The following is a 17,537-nucleotide window of genomic DNA, read 5'->3' as shown; positions in this document are numbered from 1 at the left end:
CTGCGGTTTAGGCACATTGTGGGCCTCAGAAGGGAATGGGGCCTTTGGATTTGAAAGCGCAGATTTCACTGTATTTCATTTGGTGGGAGCCACGTCTCTTTTCCAGAGCCTTTGTGCTACCAGTAATGTGAAAGCCCCCTATATTTCTGTTAACAGGTGACTGATCCGAGTGGGGACTTGTTTTTTGTGGATTGAGTTAAAGTTTTTATTGGGAACATTTTACATAACATCCGAGTGACGTGATTCAGATGAAACCCACGTGGGATCCATTCGCTATAATGAGGCAGCAGAGTTACTCTGGACTCCATCTGGCCTCTGTTCAGCGTTGTCCTTCTTTTCAGAAGTGCACAAAACTGTGGCGGACCGTGCTTTTATGCACGCTTAAAAAGACGGACACCGTGGGATCACAGGTCAGACGGCGTCCACGGTGCCTCCATCTGCCTCATTACAGGGCATCTTTCGCCGGGGGTTACGTCTGAATCACATATTTCAGATATTTACACGAAAACCCCGTGGTAAGCACTCATCGTAATTTTTGCCATGTTTTTTATTATTTTTTATTATTTTTTTAGTGTTCACTAAAGGGGTTAAATAGTGTAAGGCTGTGTGCCCACTATGCGTTTTTTAAGCTTTTCCGCAGCGGCAATTCCGCCGCAGAAAAGCTTAAAAAACGCTTGGTAGAAGGCCTGCCATGTTCCCCAATGATAATCCGCATGTGCTGTGCACATGCTGCGGAAATTTCCGCTGCGGATTATCATTGCGGAAAAAAGCGCAGTACTACCAATTATTTTGCTTAATCGCACATGCGGATATTAAGCGATTCAATGTGCGGATGGCACCCGGGTCTGGAGAAGTCCCTTTAGGGACTAACTGAAAAAAGAAAAAAAGTTAAAAATATTTTTCGAAAAGTCATAAAATAAAGAAATAAAAAAAGAAAAAAGTATTAAAGGAGTTGTCCACTACTTTCACATTGATGCCCTTTCCATAGGGCACCCCCGCCAATCAGCTGTTATCGGTGTAGGCGGCCGCCAGCCGGAAGTACTTACCTGCGGTGCTTGGCCGTCAAGTTGTAGTGGCCGCAGCGGGGTACTACACAACCGCCTCCCATTGAATTGAATAGGAGGTGGATGTGCAGTAACAAGCGTTGGCTAGACAACTTGACGGCCAAGCACCGCAGGTAAGGACTTTCGGCTGCCGACACCGATAACAGCTGATCGACGGGGGTGCCGCGTGCGGGACCCCGGCCAATCATACATTGATGCCCTATCCTAGGGCATCAATGTGTAAGTAGTGGACAACTCCTTTAAACCAATAAATACGTATATTTATGTAAAAAAATAGATACAGATATTTGGTATCGCCTCGACCGGAACAACCCAACCTATAAAACTTTCCCTCTATTTAACCCCTTTAGTGAATTAAAAAGAAAAATTAATAAAAAACGTGGCAAAAAAATTATGCTTTTTCATTATACCGCCAAAAAAAGTGGAATAAAACCCGATGAAAAAGTTGAATGTAAATAAAAATGGTACTGCTGAAAACATCATCTTGTTCCGCAAAAACCAAGCCGCCATACACCTCCATCAGGGGAGAAGTAAAAAGTTACAGCTCTCAGAATACAGTGATGCAAAAACAATATTTTTCTATAAAATAGCTTTTATTGTGTAAAAACGGCAAAACATTAAAAAAATGATATAAATGTAGTATCGATGTAATCACACCGACCCGAAGAATAAAGCTGTCTTATCAATTTTACCACACGCAGTACGGCATAAAAAAAATGTAAAAAAGCAATTCCTAAATTGCTGGTTTTTGTTCATTCTGCCTCCCGAAAATTGCAATAGAAGGCCATCAAAAAATGTCAAGTGACCGAAAATAGTACCAAAAAAAGGTCAACTCGTCCTGCAAAAAACAAGCCCTCACATGACTCTGTCAACAGAAATATGTAAAAATTATTGCTCTCAAAACATGGTGATGCAAAAACTTTTTTACAACAAAAAGAAAAAACGATTTTTAGTGTGTGACAGCTGCCAAACATAAAAACCCAATTATAAATCTGGCATCGCTGTAATCGCACCGACCCGAAGAATAAAGTCGTCTAATCACTTATACCGCACGAGGAAAGGCATAAAGAATAAATAAAACCAATTCTTCATCTGCTGTTGATTTGTTCATTCAGCCTCCCAAAGATCGCAGTAGGGCTCGGCTCACACTTATCCTGCGCTCTGCGCTGAACTCTTACACCAGGGTTTCCGTGTAAATCTCTGAAATATGTGATTCATACGGAACCCCCGGCGGAAGATTCCCTATAATGAGGCAGATGGAGGCACCGTGGACGCCGTCTGACCTGTGATCCGGCGATGTTCTTATTTTTAGGAGTGAATAAAAGCTCCATCGGCCACAGTTTTCTGCACTTCTGAAAAGAAGGACACCGCTGAACAGAGGCCAGAGAGAGTCCAGAGTAACTGTGCTGTCTCATTATAGTGAATGGATCCATCTGAATCACGTCACTCAAAGATTTAGATGAAAACCCTGATGTAAGTGCTCAGCGTAAAGCGCAGGATAAATATGATCCAAAATGTTATGTAAAATTTTCCCAATAAAAGATTCAACTCAGTGAACAAAAAAATCAAGTCCCCACTCAGGTTCATCATCTGTTAACAGAAATATAGGGGGCTTCCACGTTACTGGTAGTACAAAGGTTCTGGAAAAGCTAAATGGCTCCTCGCCCCCCAAAAGAAACCCAGCGAATTCTTCACTCCCAAATCTAAATGCCCCCCTCCCTTCTAATCCCCACATGGGGCTCTATACCCTTCTCTCCCATGTTTTGCCATGTGGCTAAGCAGTTCTGTACCGCCACATATGGAGTATTGCCACGTTCAGCAGAAATTGTGGGACAAATTTTGGTTGCATTTCTACCCATTTTCCTGTGTGAAAATGTAAAATTTGGACCTAAAGCAAAATTTTTGTGGTAAAAATTAAATTTTTTTTTCACTGCTCAATGGTATAAAGTTCTGTGACCCACCTGTGGTGGCAATATGATCACTGCACCCTTAGATTAATTCATTGAGAGGTGTGGTTTGTAAAATGGGGTCACTTATGGGGGGTTCTGCTATTGTGGGACCCCAGGGGCTTTCCCAGTGGTTCATGGCACCCACAAATCATAATAGCAAAATGTGCACTACAATATGGTGCTGCTTCCCTTTTGAGCTTTCTACTGTGCCTGAAAACTATTTCACGATTACATGTAGAGTATTGGCATACTCAGGAGAAATTGCACAACAAACTGAGGCAAATAGCACGCCGTCCCTCTAGGGTCTCGCCATGTGACAAATTTCGGTGCCATTTTTCCTTTTAGCCCCTATAAAAATTAAAAATTTGGGGCTAAAACGACATTTTAGTGGTAAAAATTGAATTATTCATTATTCACCGCCCAATGGCATACGTAAAGATGTGCGATTGTGTATTTTAATAATCACCTAGGCAGGTTAATGATGCAATTAGTTTTATTCCTTCTGTCCACGGTAATACAGCAATTACAGGTAAATGGCCAAAATGCAATTCTCTCAGTTCTCAAGTTTCCAACCCGGGATCAGTAGTTCCACTGCCCCATACCAGGTAATACCCACTGTCTCCCAACTTTTGGATGGCCCACAGCTTTCTGTATCTCCCGCCGGTATATTGGCAGTCACAGCCTATGCGCCTCCAGATGACGGATATCACGACTGCAGCCCTTGAATACCACTCAGCTCTCTTCTGACTAGAAATGTGGCTTCTTTTTCTCCTTCACTGGGATCAGCCCCCTGAATCGGCAGAAGAGCTCACCCCTCCACCCAAAGCTCAGTGTGCCTTAGTGGAGGTATTTTCTTAGGCCAAACCCATCACCTGAGACTCCCTGTGGTGACGGCTCCTCTGCGTCTACTCTTCCCATCTACACAAGGGGTCTATTGGTTGAGAGAACAATGACCCAAAGCCCATGAGATGTGGTCACTGAATGGAAGCATTGATACCTGAGGCTGGACTGATGAGCAAACAAATCACTAATTAAAACACAGCAAGCAAATTTCTAACAATACACAACAATAAGATTGACGAAAATCGGTGCTCCGTGCTGAAAAAAGTCTCTAGTAAGTGGCCAGCTCCTGACAATATAAAATTCTGTGAGGCATATGTGGTGTCAATATGATCACTGCACCCCTAGATGAATTCATTGTGGGGTGTAGTTTGTAAATGGGGTCACTTATAGAAGGTTCCGCACCTCAGGGGCTCTTCAAATTTGACATGGCATCCGCAATCTATTCCAGACAAAAGTCGTCTCCTGAATTCCGTTGACGCTTCTTCCATTCCAAGCCCTGCCGTGTGACAAACAGTAGTTTTCCATCATATATGGGGTATCGCTGTACTCAGGAAAAAATGTATTACAAATTGTATGGTCCATTTTCTCCTGTTACCCTTGTGAAAATGAAAAATTTGGGGCTAAACAAACATTTTTGTGGGAAAAATGTACTTATTCATTTTCACAGCTCAACATTATACAATTCTGTGGGTTCAAGGTGTTCACCACACCTCTAGATAAGTTCCTTGAAGGGTGTAGTTTTCAAAATAGGGTCAGTTGGGTGTGTGTGTGTGTGGGGGGGTTCTGCTGTTTAGGAACATCAGGGGCTTTGCAACCAAGACATGGTGTCCGCTCTCGATTCCATCAATTTTTGCATTCAAAAGTCAAATGGCTCCTTCCCTTCCGAGCCTTGCCATGCCTCCAAACAGTAGTTTTCCACCACCATATGGGGTATTGGCATACTCAGAAGAAATTGTACAACAAATTGTACAGTCTATTTTCTCTTGTTACACTTATGAAAATACAAAATTTGGGGCTAAATCAACATTTTTGTGGGAAAAATTAACATTTTAATTTTTTCCTTCCACATTGCTTTAATTCCTGTGAATCACAAGAAGGGTTAATAAACTTCTTGAACGTGGCTTCGAGCACTTTGAGAACTGTAGTTTTTAAATTGATGTCACTTTTGGGTATTTTCTGTCACATAGACCCCTCAAAGTCACTTCAAATGTATGGTGCAAGAGAAAATTCAGGCATCCGATCAGTCCCGTTGAATAACATGGGTCAGTCTGCTGTGTGTGCGCTATCCAATAAAAAAATCAGACATCACATGTCCGATTTCTATGCTTAATTTATTTTTGGGGGGTTGTTTTGGTGACCGAAAAATGGCAGTTCTGAGGTTTCAATTTAACTTTTGGTTTTGGCGTTTAACACACGGATTAGATAATTTTATATTTTGCTAAATCTGACTTTTTCGGAAACGACAATGCCAAATTTATTTATTTTTTATTTTCTTTATTTTTTAAGGTAAAAAATGGAGTGATTTCATCTTTTATATATTGTTTAAAACTTTTTTTACTTTTATCTTTTTAGTTCTCTTGGGGTACTTAAACCTGCTATTTGATCGATTTATTCTATCTACTTCAATACCACAAAATTGAAGTCCAGCCAGAGGCTGAGCTTTGTAGGAGGACAAATGGCAAATATAGGAGCCTTTGGCACCTCCTCGAAATCTCATCATTTAAATGCCGCTGTCAGTGATTGTTACCGGCTTTTAAATAGCTCTGGTCATTGAAGTTAAGGGCAGACGTCAACTAAAACATCCAATGTGTGCCTGGTAAGAAGCAGGCTCAGCACCTGAAGGTGGCTTCAAAGAGCTCTTAGAGACCTATGGCGAAATTGTTTGTCACAAGTCGTTAGGGGTTTAATTAGAAAGCATCCATCTCTTTCTGTGCAGCCATATGATGAGCAATATGTCTGCGATATTGCTGAGGTTCACTGATGAATTATAATCTGTTTAGCCACCGATGTCTTAGGACTTTTAATTGAAATTTGTGCCATGCCATGCAATTTGTATGGCAATTTTTTATATCGAAATGTTCTAAAATACTGATATAATTTGTTGTACTCATGTAAAAAGAAAAATTATAAAATCAGTTTTATTATTTGCAGATGACTATTCCATGAGCTCAGAGGGAAATCTGATACCACAATATTCTGCTTTAAAATGTGAAGATATATCAGAAGATACATGTGAAGAGCATGCTATTATCTCAGCGATACCCTCTGATTTTTACACCAAAGTTCTGTCATCTGAAGAGTCGGACGACAGAGCGGGTGAAGAACATCAAAAAGATGAAGAGAAGCCGTACATATGTTCAGAATGTGGAGAATGCTTCAACGGGAAATCAGATCTTGATAGACATATGAGAATTCACACAGGGGAGAAGCCGTTTATTTGTTCGGAATGTGGGAAATCTTATAGTTTTAAATCATCTCTTATTGTTCATCAGAGAAGGCACACTGGGGAGAAGCCATTTTCAAGTTCAAAATATGGGAAACATTTTGCCCAGAGACCGACTTTCACTGTGCATCGCAAAGGTCACAGAGGGGAGAAGCCATTTCCGTGTCCAGAATGTGGAAAATATTTTAACTATAAATCTGATTTCGTTAAACATGAGAGAAGTCACACAGGCGAGAAGCCGTATTCGTGTTCAGAATGTGGGAAATGTTACAGCGCGAAATCCACTCTTGTTGTGCATCAGAGAACTCACACGGGGGAGAAGCCGTATTCGTGTTCGGAATGTGGGAAATGTTTTATTCGGAAATCGCCTCTTGTTGTACATCAGAAAACTCATGAGAGGGAGAAGTCCCTTTCATGTTCAGAATGGGGGAATTGTTTCACCGACAATGCAACTCTTACTGTATATCAAGGAAATCAAACAGGAGAGGAGATGTATTTATGATAAGAATATTGGAAAAAATTATAGAATTAAGTAGCTTGGAAAGTCAACGAAACTATTTTCATGGCCAAAACATGGTGTTTGGGTTTTTTTTTTCACAACAGCTAGATCTTGTTAAATTTATTTTCCGTTTCAAATATGTAACATAATATAATTTTTTTTTTTTTTTTTGTCCAGAAGCTTGCTGTAGTGGAAAATGCTAAAGTCATTTATTCACCCTCTATGGGTTCACCATTGCGCACAGTCTTTGTTGACAGGCAGCAACAGTGATGTCGTGACTACAGTGACCACTGCAGTCAATCACTAGGCTCAGTGGTGATAATGTAGAGAGCTGGAGCTGCTGAGCCCAGTGATTGGTTGCAGCAAGCCACAGGCACTGTAGTCGTGGCAGCAACAAAGATGAGGAGCATCGGCAGAGAGGAGTTGCTGGACCTACTTAGGGTGAGTATACTTGATTTTATTATTTTAGGCCAAGTCTATAAGCATAATATAAATGTAAATTTTTTTTAAATATCTGAGGTCTCACTTATGAGAAAAATCTCTTTCATGTGCTATATGTGTAAGGGTGAATTCACACGCACTCGATTTTTTTGAAGAAAGTTCTCGGACTGTCCCATTTATCTGAATAAACATTTCAGATATCTGTGCAATTGGCCACTTAAAATAGAAGTCGCATGTTAATTTTTTTTCTCTAAATTGTTCAGAGAAGCGGACGAGAGACTAGTCGGCATGTGCCCGACAAGTATGCAGGTGGCATAAGCGTGCTCGAGCGGGCAACCAAGTGGAGCCCTGGAAATGTTCATATTGCACACTGTCAGGATTCGGCAATCTGCAGAAATTTAAGGAAACCCCTTTAATGAACTTACACAGGGAAGTAGCCATTATCTCTTTTTTTTTTTAGTTATATATTGTATAGTTTATATATTAATGTAGCAGACGTTATTGAAATGTCAACGCTTATAAAAATTAATAACGAGAAAAAAAAAGCTCCATCATTAAGTTAGGTCACGTATCAAGAATGAAAAATCGTGAAGCCCAGCAAGCCAGATGGAACTTAAAAATATAAAATAATATAAAAACTATATAAAATTAATAATAATAAAGTCCTAATAAAATATAAAGCCTAATCTGCTTGGAATTATATTTTTATTATAAATGTAACTTTCGCACATGTAACCTCAAAACTAAATTCATTCCCTCACCTGCACTCAGGCGGAGATGTAGCGAAGAAAAAACAAGCACTTTTGCCATTTACTGTTTATCAAAATTTGCAGCCATTGTTGAGATATTTAATATTTTTGTTTCGTTTAGAGCTCGTTGCCGAGGAGACCGACCATCACTGTCGTCTAGTTTGTAAATTTCTGATTAGGAGGTAATCTCAGGAATCCCAGACAGCTTCAGAACGGCGATTTACAAGCTCAAAATAAAAGAGCTTGTAAGCACTGCACATATTTGGTCGGAAGAGGTGGTTGGTCTATGCAACGAGCTGTAAACAAAAGGTATTAACAATTTTAATGAACAGTAAATTGCGAATGTGCTTGTTATTTTTATCAAACACTATCCAACGACACTAATCTATGATGATGGGAATAAGCTTCCGATCTTTCTTGATCAATCCCAGTGTAAATTCCACTCCCAACTCTCCAGAACCATCGACCCCCCCCCCCCCAAAAAAAAACTGGACACCCAATCTAATCCACTGTTATAAAAAAAAAGTGTGAGATAAAGTCATGGTCAAAAGTGTTGGCACCTTTGAAATTGTTCCATAAAATGAAGTATTCCTCCCAGAAGATTATTGCAATTGCACATGTTTTGTTATACACATGTTTATTTCTTTTGTGTGTATTGGAGCATCACAAAAAAAAAAAATGGGCTTGACAAAATTGTTGGCACCTTTCCAAAACTGTGGGTAAACAACTTTTGTTTCAAGCATGTGATGCGCTTTCAAACTCACCTGTGGCAAGTAACAGGTGTGTGCAATATGAAAATCACACCTGAAACCAGACAAAAAGGGGAGAAGTTGACTCAATCTTTGAATTGTGTTTCTGTGTGCCACACTAAGCATGGAGAACAGGAAGAGGAGAAGAGAACTGTCTGAGGACTTGAAAACCAAAATAGTTGAAAAATATCAACAATCTCAAGGTTACAAGTCCACCTCCAGAGATCTTAATGTTTCTTTGTCCATGGTTCGCTACATAATCAAGAAGTTTACACACATGGCACTGTAGCTAATCTCCATGGACGTGGACGGCAGAGAAAATATTGATGAAAGGTTGCAACATAGGATAGTGTGGATGGTTGATAAGCAGCCCCAGACAAGTTTCAAAGTAATTCAAGCCATCCTGAAGGCTCAGGGTGCATCAGTCTCAGTGCGAACCATCCGTCCACATTTGAATGAAATGAAACACTGCCGGAGGAGACCCAGGAGTACTCCACTGCTGACCAGGGCTGTGGAGTCAGTAAGTCAAACCTCCAACTCCAGCTCTGACTCCTCAATTACCATGACACCGACTCCACGACTCCGACTCCCTCATACTTGGCTCATGTTTAAGTGATAAATTTACTGCAGCACAGATTAATCTCAGCTAAAAGTCTAGACCCTTAGATCAGTAATAGGACAGACATTTATAGGACATTTCATAACTTTCCCAAATTCTTATGAAAAAAATATTCCCCACAAACTGCATTTTACTACTGTACCCAATTTATTATATATTTTAGGAGCTGGAGTCGGTCCATTTTATACCGACTCAGATTCCAACCACCAAAATAGACCACGACTCCGACTCCACAGCCCTGCTGCTGACACAGAGACATAAAGAGCTAGACATTTTGGCAAAATGTACACAAGTAAGCCAAAATCCTTCTGGGAAAGCGTCTTGTGGACTGATGAAACCAAGATAGAGCTTTTTAGTAAAGCACATCATTATGTTTACCGAAAACGGAATGAGGCCTACAAAGACAAGAACAGAGTACCTACAGTCAAATATGGTGGAGGTTCAAAGATGTTTTGGGGCTGTTTTGCTACCTCTGGCAATGGATGCCTTGACTGTCTGCAAGGCATCATGAAATCTGAAGATTACCAAAGGATTTTGGGTCACAATGTAGTGCCCAGTATCGGAAAGCTGGGTTTACGTCCTAGGTCATGGGTCTTCCAGCAGTACAATGACCCCAAACATCAATAAGCCCCCAGAAATGGATGCATATGAAGCGCTCGGGAGTTCTGAAGTGGCAGCAATGAGTCTGGATCTAAATCCCATTGATCACCTGTGGAGAGATCTTACAATTACTGTTGGGAGAAGATGCCTTCAAATATGAGAGACCTGGAGCAGATTGTAAGAAGAGTCCAAGATTCCAGCTGAGAGGAGTAAGAAGCTGATGGTTATAGGAAGCGATTGATAGCAGTTATTTATTCCAAAGGGTGTGCAACCAAATATTAAGTTGAGGGTGCCAACAATTTTGTCCAGCCCATTTTTGGGGTTTTGTGTGAAATGATGTCCATTTGCCTTTTTTTCTCTGTTTTTTTTTGTGTTGTTCCAATACACAAAAAGGATATAAATGTGTATAACAAAACATATGTAACTGCAATCATTTTCTGGGAGAAATGCTTCATTTTATGGAATGATTTCAAGGATGCCAATACTTTCGGCCATGGCTGTATACTTTTATAGAGGCAAAAACAAAAATCTGTGTTAACGGGAACAGTCCCCCACCACCAGCCCAAGCTCACCCAAAAATTGAGCTGTATAACCGGCCTGAATATCTGTACCAAAATCAAGACTAGTGAAGCGAAGAAAACTGGAAAGAATGAAAAAGCGCAAATAGGGTCTTATCTGGGTTCAAATTATTAAGAGAACATACACAGTGGTGCTCACCTGGTTTGGTTGTGTGAACACAACCACTGATAGAGTTTAAGGCTGCTGCCGACCCACGAGGAGATTCAGAAGATGAAAACTAGAAACAAATTCTTCTTCAACAGCAGCGCAGATTAACCCATTTGTTTCCACTTTTTAATCTTCAAAATCAAGACTAGACTGTCCAGTAATCTAACTTTTCTCAGTTCTCCCTTCCGTCATGTTCCTCAGAATCTGGTCCATTCCATCATTTGTCCTCCATGCACACAGTAGCGTGTTGTATCTGGACGTATTCAGATACCGACTGTATACCGGTTCCTCCTGCTCTACATAATGCCCTCCTATATTCTAGAAGATGACTGGACCATTCAAGAGCATTTTACTTCTTGTGTCTCCTCTATTTCCTTATAGATTGTAAGCTCTAGCGAGCAGGACCCTCCACTCCTCTTGTTTGGATTGAATTACTCGTTACTCTGTCCTGTTTGATATTGTTTGTACCTGTACCCTCTGAATTGTAAAGTTGATGCGGAATATGTTGACCTCAGTCGAAAAAAAAACCCTTTCTTCTAGAAGTTTAGTCAACTGGATCTTGTGCTTTCTTCGGAGCATTGTTCTTTGGGCACAACTCTGATCTCCACTTCACCGATCATTTCTGAGCTGTCTCCTATTTTTTCAGACATTCTTTTAACCAGGGAAAACATCATTAAATTCACCCTTTCCTTCAACATTTACCACCACGCTGCAATATAAAGGCCTTCAGCAATTGTAACTGGCTGTAAAATCCGGAAAGGACTGTTATCGGCCACTTCAGCTAGGTGTGAGGAGTTGAGCCTTCATACCATGTTGGGCTTGTCTTGGTAAAGGCCCCATGGGCAATAGACTAAAGTCAGCAAAACCCGCCAATATCGGAGAAATCAGCTGATCCTTTTGTTCTTTGGGAGATAAGCCGCCATCATAGGAGAGCAACCGAGGTTCTTCTCATGAAGAACACGAGTGCCCGGTTGTGCCGACTGGTCCTGGACATGGAGGAGTGAGGCAAGAAAGGTGTTGGCTGAACGATCATTTGTATGAAAGCTATCTAATGTGTACGGGGAGCCTTAAAGGGAATGTCATCAAAATATGTGTTTGCCATTAATTGAAGAAATGTAAAATATTTAATGTTTTAATTTTAAAAATATATATGTTGACTTTTTTTTATTGGTATAAAATATGACAAATAATTTTAAAAAATTGATATATTGATATGCCGGATTCTACTGAATTATTGCACTACCAATCCCAGGCTACTGAGCTGTTCTCACGGCTGGAAGAAGTCTCCGCTGTACGCAGTGGTCTGAGAATAGCCCAGTAGCCTGACCGTAGTACAAAGTCAGGCTACCAACCACTGCTCGCAGCCCATCATCTCATGTCACCGCTGAACACTGAGCGGTGACGGGGTAAATTGTAGCTCACAGTGCAGTTCTAGACTACAACAAAATGGCGCCTCGCTCCCCCCACAGCTGTGAACTGGACAGCCCAGGGGTTGTGCCCAGTTCACCGCTGAGGCAGCCACAGTGTAGGAGATGTCTTTTACAGTCTCATATGCGTGGGGTTGCAGTATTTGCGGTGTGAAAGTGTCGTGCTCAGACACACACCATCAAATTAAAATGTCCGCCCCCAGTGGCTGCAGGAAAAATGAATAAAATGTTAAAACACAACATTGCATTTTGTATTAAAAATAATTGAGCGCGCTGTGAGGATTCACAAGTCTGCAGTGACATAGAATGACTGGAGACTTGTACCCTAAGGACGGACAACACCTTTAACGAACTCGTACAAAGGTCATTGTGAAAGGAGGGGAAGGACATGAGGTCTGACACTCCTTATTATGATTGGTGGATCCTTTGTTATTAACTGTACAGTACAGACCAAAAGTTTGGACACACCTTCTCATTTAAAGATTTTTCTATATTTTCATGACTATGAAAATTGTACATTCACACTGAAGGCATCAAAACTATGAATTAACACATGTGGAATTATATACTTAACAAAAAAGTGTGAAACAACTGAAAATATGTCTTATATTCTAGGTTCTTCAAAGTAGCCACCTTTTGCTTTGATGACTGCTTTGCACACTCTTGGCATTCTCTTGATGAGCTTCAAGAGGTAGTCACTGGAAATTGTTTTCACTTCACAGGTGTGCCCTGTCAGGTTTAATAAGTGGGATTTCTTGCCTTATAAATGGGGTTGGGACCATCAGTTGTGTTGTGCAGAAGTCTGGTGGATACACAGCTGATAGTCCTACTGAACAGACTGTTCGAATTCGTATTATGACAAGAAAAAAGCAGCTAAGTAAAGAAAAACGAGTGGCCATCATTACTTTAAGAAATGAAGGTCAGTCAGTGCGAAAAATTGGGAAAACTTTGAAAGTGTCCCCAAGTGCAGTTGCAAAAACCATCAAGCGCTACAAAGAAACTGGCTCACATGAGGACCGCCCCATGAAAGGAAGACCAAGAATCACCTCTGCTTCTGAGGATACGTTTATCCGAGTCACCAGCCTCAGAAATCGCAGGTTAACAGCAGCTCAGATTCCAGACCAGGTCAATGCCACACAGAGTTCTAGCAGCAGACACATCTCTTCAACAACTGTTAAGAGGAGACTTTGTGCAGCAGGCCTTCATGGTAAAATAGCTGCTAGGAAACCACTGCTAAGGACAGGCAACAAGCAGAAGAGACTTGTTTGGGCTAAAGAACACAAGGATTGGACATTAGACCAGTGGAAATCTGTGCTTTGGTCTGATGAGACCAAATTTGAGATCTTTGGTTCCAACCACCGTGTCTTTGTGCGACGCAGAAAAGGTGAACGGATGGACTCTACATGCCTGGTTCCCACCGTGAAGCATGGAGGAGGAGGTGTGATGGTGTGGGGGTGCTTTGCTGGTGACACTGTTGGGGATTTATTCAAAATTGAAGGCATACTGAACCAGCATGGCTACCACAGCATCTTGCAGCGGCATGCTATTCCATCCGGTTTGCGTTTAGTTTGGACCATCATTTATTTTTCAACATGACAATGACCCCAAACACACCTCCAGGCTGTGTAAGGGTTATTTGACCAAGAAGGAGAGTGATGGGGGGCTACGCCAGATGACCTGGCCTCCACAGTCACCAGACCTGAACCCAATCGAGATGGTTTGGGGTGAGCTGGACCGCAGAGTGAAGGCAAAAGGGCCAACAAGTGCTAAGCATCTCTGGGAACTCCTTCAAGATTGTTGGAAGACCATTTCCGGTGACTACCTCTTGAAGCTCATCAAGAGAATGCCAAGAGTGTGCAAAGCAGTCATCAAAGCAAAAGGTGGCTACTTTGAAGAACCTAGAATATAAGACCTATTTTCAGTTGTTTCACACTTTTTTGTTAACTATATAATTCCACATGTGTTAATTCATAGTTTTGATGCCTTCAGTGTGAATGTACAATTTTCATAGTCAAGAAAATACAGAAAAATCTTTAAATGAGGTGTGTCCAAACTTTTGGTCTCTACTGTATATAGAGGTGTTAACTGTCATTTAATCCTGCCTCTGATGATAATGAATCTGCTGAAAACTTCCTGAAAGGACAGGAAGTATGAATCTAAAAAAAGCTTCAGTCCCCAGTATGAAAATTCCAGGATTATTAAGAAAAAAAAATGCCGAAAATTTTTGACAAATAAATGTAACACAAAAGCTGGATTTAACCCGCTAACGACCAGATTATGTAAAGCAATTCCACCCACTGCTGACAGCATTTAAATAGCGCAATTGCCAATGTATGCATGCATCGGTTCCCATCGGCCTCCCGCGTCTCGATTGCAAGGAACCAAGGTACGCCAATACCCCATATGTAGGGAAAATACAGTGTTTGGGCGCACGGCAGAGTTCAGAAGGGAAGGAGCATTGTGTGACTTTTTGAATGCAAAATTGGCTGGAATTGAGCGCAGATGCCATGTCGCGTTTGGAGAGCCCCTGATGTGCCTAAACAGTGGAAACCCCCCCACAAGTGACTCCATTTTGGAAACTACACCCCTTAAGGATTTTATCAAGGTGTATAGTGAACATTTTGAATCCAGAGGTACGACACAGAATTTGATAACATTAGGTCATCATATTGAATAAGTTGTCATTAGTCTTGAGCGCAAGTGCTCGCTACTTGAGTTTGCATCGGGTACTCAGGTATGCACCATGTATTGCTTGTGCTCGAGTCCCCGCCTGCATGTTTCATGGTTATTAGACACCCAAAAAAACCATGCGGGGATCACTCGTGCATGGCAAGCAATCCCCGCGAGGTTTTTTTGGCCACGAAGCATATGGGGCTGAGACTCGAGCATGTCACTCGAGCACCCACAATACTCAGTGCATACCCGAGCACCCGATGCAAACTCAAGTAGCGAGCACTTGCGCTCAACACTAGTCGCCATATAGTCATCTTTTTTCTATTTTTACTTTTGAAAAAAAATCCCTAGCCCAACCCTAACCCTACCCTTACCCTAGAGTTTATTTTTTACGCCGTTCCTCGTGCGGTATAAGTGATTAGACGACTTTATTCTTCGGGTTGGTGCGATTACAGCGATACCAGAATCATATGGGGTTTTTATGATTGACATCTGTCACACACTAAAAGACGCATTTTTTGTAAAATCTAGTTTTTGCATCGCCATATTTTGAGAGCTATAATTTTTCCAGATTTTGGCAGACAGTCATGTGACGGCTTGTTTTTTGCGGGATGACTTGATGTTTTTATTGGTGCCATTTTCAGGCACGTGACATTTTTTGATCGCTTTCTATTCCGATATTTGGGAGGCAGAATAAACAAAAACCAGCAATTCCAGAATTTTTTTATGTTTTTTTTATTCTGTTCCGCGTGTGGTAAAATTGATAAGGCAGCTTTATTCTTCGGGTCAGTACGTTTACAGCGGTACCACATTTATATCGTTTTTCTATGTTTTGCACTTTTACACAATAAAAGCTATTTTATAGAAAAAAAAAAATTTTTGCATCGCTTTATTCTGAGAGCTATAACTTTTTTATTTTTCGGCTGATGGAGCTGTATGGTGGCTTGTTTTTTGCGGGACAAGATGACGTTTTCAGCGGTACCATTTTTATTTATATTCGTCTTTTTGATAGCGTATTATTTCATTTTTTGATGGGCGGTATGATGATAAAGCATTGTTTTTTTGCTTTGTTTTTTATTAAATTTTTTTACCGTGTTCACTAAAGGGGTTAACTAGTGGGACAGTTTTATAGGTCAGGTCGTTCCGGATGCGGCGATACCAAATATGTGTACTTTTATTGTTTTTTTTGGTTTTTTTTTTCATAATAATATTTATTGATGGGTACATTATATTTTTATTTTTGGTGGATTATTATTATTTTTTTTTTTTAACACTTTTTGTATTTTTATTATGTGTCCCACTCTGGGACTTTCACTTTTTTAATTCTGATCGCCTGTATAGCACAGGAATGCAGCACCATCCCTGTACTATACAGGCTGTCAGTGCTGCACAGGGAGAAGATTCTTTGGTTATGCACTGCACATGACCAAAGAATCTTCCTGCTGTCTGGTGACCCGGATGTTGTCATGACGACATCGGGTCATCATGGCAACATCCAGGAAGCCGCGGCAGACAGCGCTGGAGGCCGGAAGAGGAGGTGAGTATTGGGATCACCTCCCCTTGCCACCACAATGCTGTGATCGACTTCGATCGCAGCATTGACGGGGTTAATGTGCCGGGAGCTGTGCGGGACCGCTCCCTGCACATAGTACCGGGTGTCAGCTGTGACAATCAGCTGACACCCGGTGGCGATCGCCCCGCACCGCTTGTGTGCGGGCGCGATTGCCATATGACCTAATAGTCCGTCATTGGTCCAATCGGCCCAAGTCACCAAGATGTACTATTAGGTCATACATAAGAAAGGGGTTAGTAAAGACCATGACCTATGAGATATCCAAAATAATACACACTAAGAATTACACCCAGTATACAGGACAGGAGAAGTGGTACTGTGCAGTGTATATATACAGAATAATACAGATACTGAGAATTACACCCAGTATACAAACAGGAGAAGTGGTACTGTGCAGTGTATATTGTGACAGGGTCACTGGTGTAATATACGATGGTAGGGATGTGTCACTCCGACTCCTAGCCTATGTGAACTGAAACCTATAAATTTTCGACCAACATGTTATATGTTGTGGGTTAAATCACTAAAGGGTGTGTGGTTTTATGTGAATGGCAAAGAGGGTGGGAGTCCATTCACCCTACCTCCCCTCAGAGTGTGGCTGAGCAAGCTTAAATGCTCAGTCACTATTTTTTTTTCTGTTGTGGTTTGGAGAGGCAAGGACTCCAGACTGGAAAAGCTTCAGCTCAGGACAGAGCTGAAGGCTGGGACTACAACCTGTGTGGACGAATCCCACTCTCATATGGACTGTGCTATCGTTTATCTTTTGTTGTTTTGCCAGTAAGGCCGTGTTTATTTTTGCTGGAGTTGCAGGGCTTTATGCCATATAATAAAGCCTGCAGAGAAAACCTGGTTCCTGAGTCTACTTCCGGAAGCGGCCGAGCGAGTCGTCTTGCCACAATCTATACAGAATAAGACAGATACTGAGAATTACACCCAGTATACAGGACAGGAGAAGTGGTACTGTGCAATGTATATATACAGGACAGGAGAAGTGGTACTGTGCAGTGTATATACAGGACAAGAGAATTGGTACTGTGCAGAGTATATATACAGGACAGGAGAAGTGGTACTGTGCAGTGTATATATATTTAGGACAGGAGAAGTGGTACTGTGCAGTGTATATATACAGAACAGGAAAAGTGGTACTATGCAGTGTATATATACAGAACAGGAGAAGTGGTA

General features: G+C 41.3%; 1 protein-coding gene across 2 annotated transcripts in view; it reads left to right on the top strand.

The window, feature by feature from the left end:
• The window catches only part of LOC141272112 (oocyte zinc finger protein XlCOF8.4-like), a 29,776-nt gene extending 22,883 nt beyond the window's left edge, over window positions 1-6,893 (top strand). For both annotated transcript variants that reach the window (XM_073682442.1, XM_073682432.1), the window contains exon 7: window positions 6,008-6,893. In XM_073682442.1, the coding sequence (XP_073538543.1) occupies window positions 6,008-6,801 (794 nt within the window). In that variant the 3' untranslated portion in view covers window positions 6,802-6,893. The remainder of the gene's footprint in view (window positions 1-6,007) is intronic.
• The last annotated feature ends 10,644 nt before the right edge of the window (window positions 6,894-17,537 follow it).

The sequence above is a fragment of the Phyllobates terribilis genome, unplaced genomic scaffold (genome assembly GCF_046119375.1).
Source record: "Phyllobates terribilis strain yellow unplaced genomic scaffold, ASM4611937v1 Scaffold_1__5_contigs__length_1240528914, whole genome shotgun sequence".
NCBI classification, from domain to species: Eukaryota; Metazoa; Chordata; class Amphibia; order Anura; family Dendrobatidae; genus Phyllobates; species Phyllobates terribilis.
The sequence above is the reverse complement of the archived record's forward strand: the minus strand, read 5'-3'. Positions and strand labels throughout refer to the sequence as shown.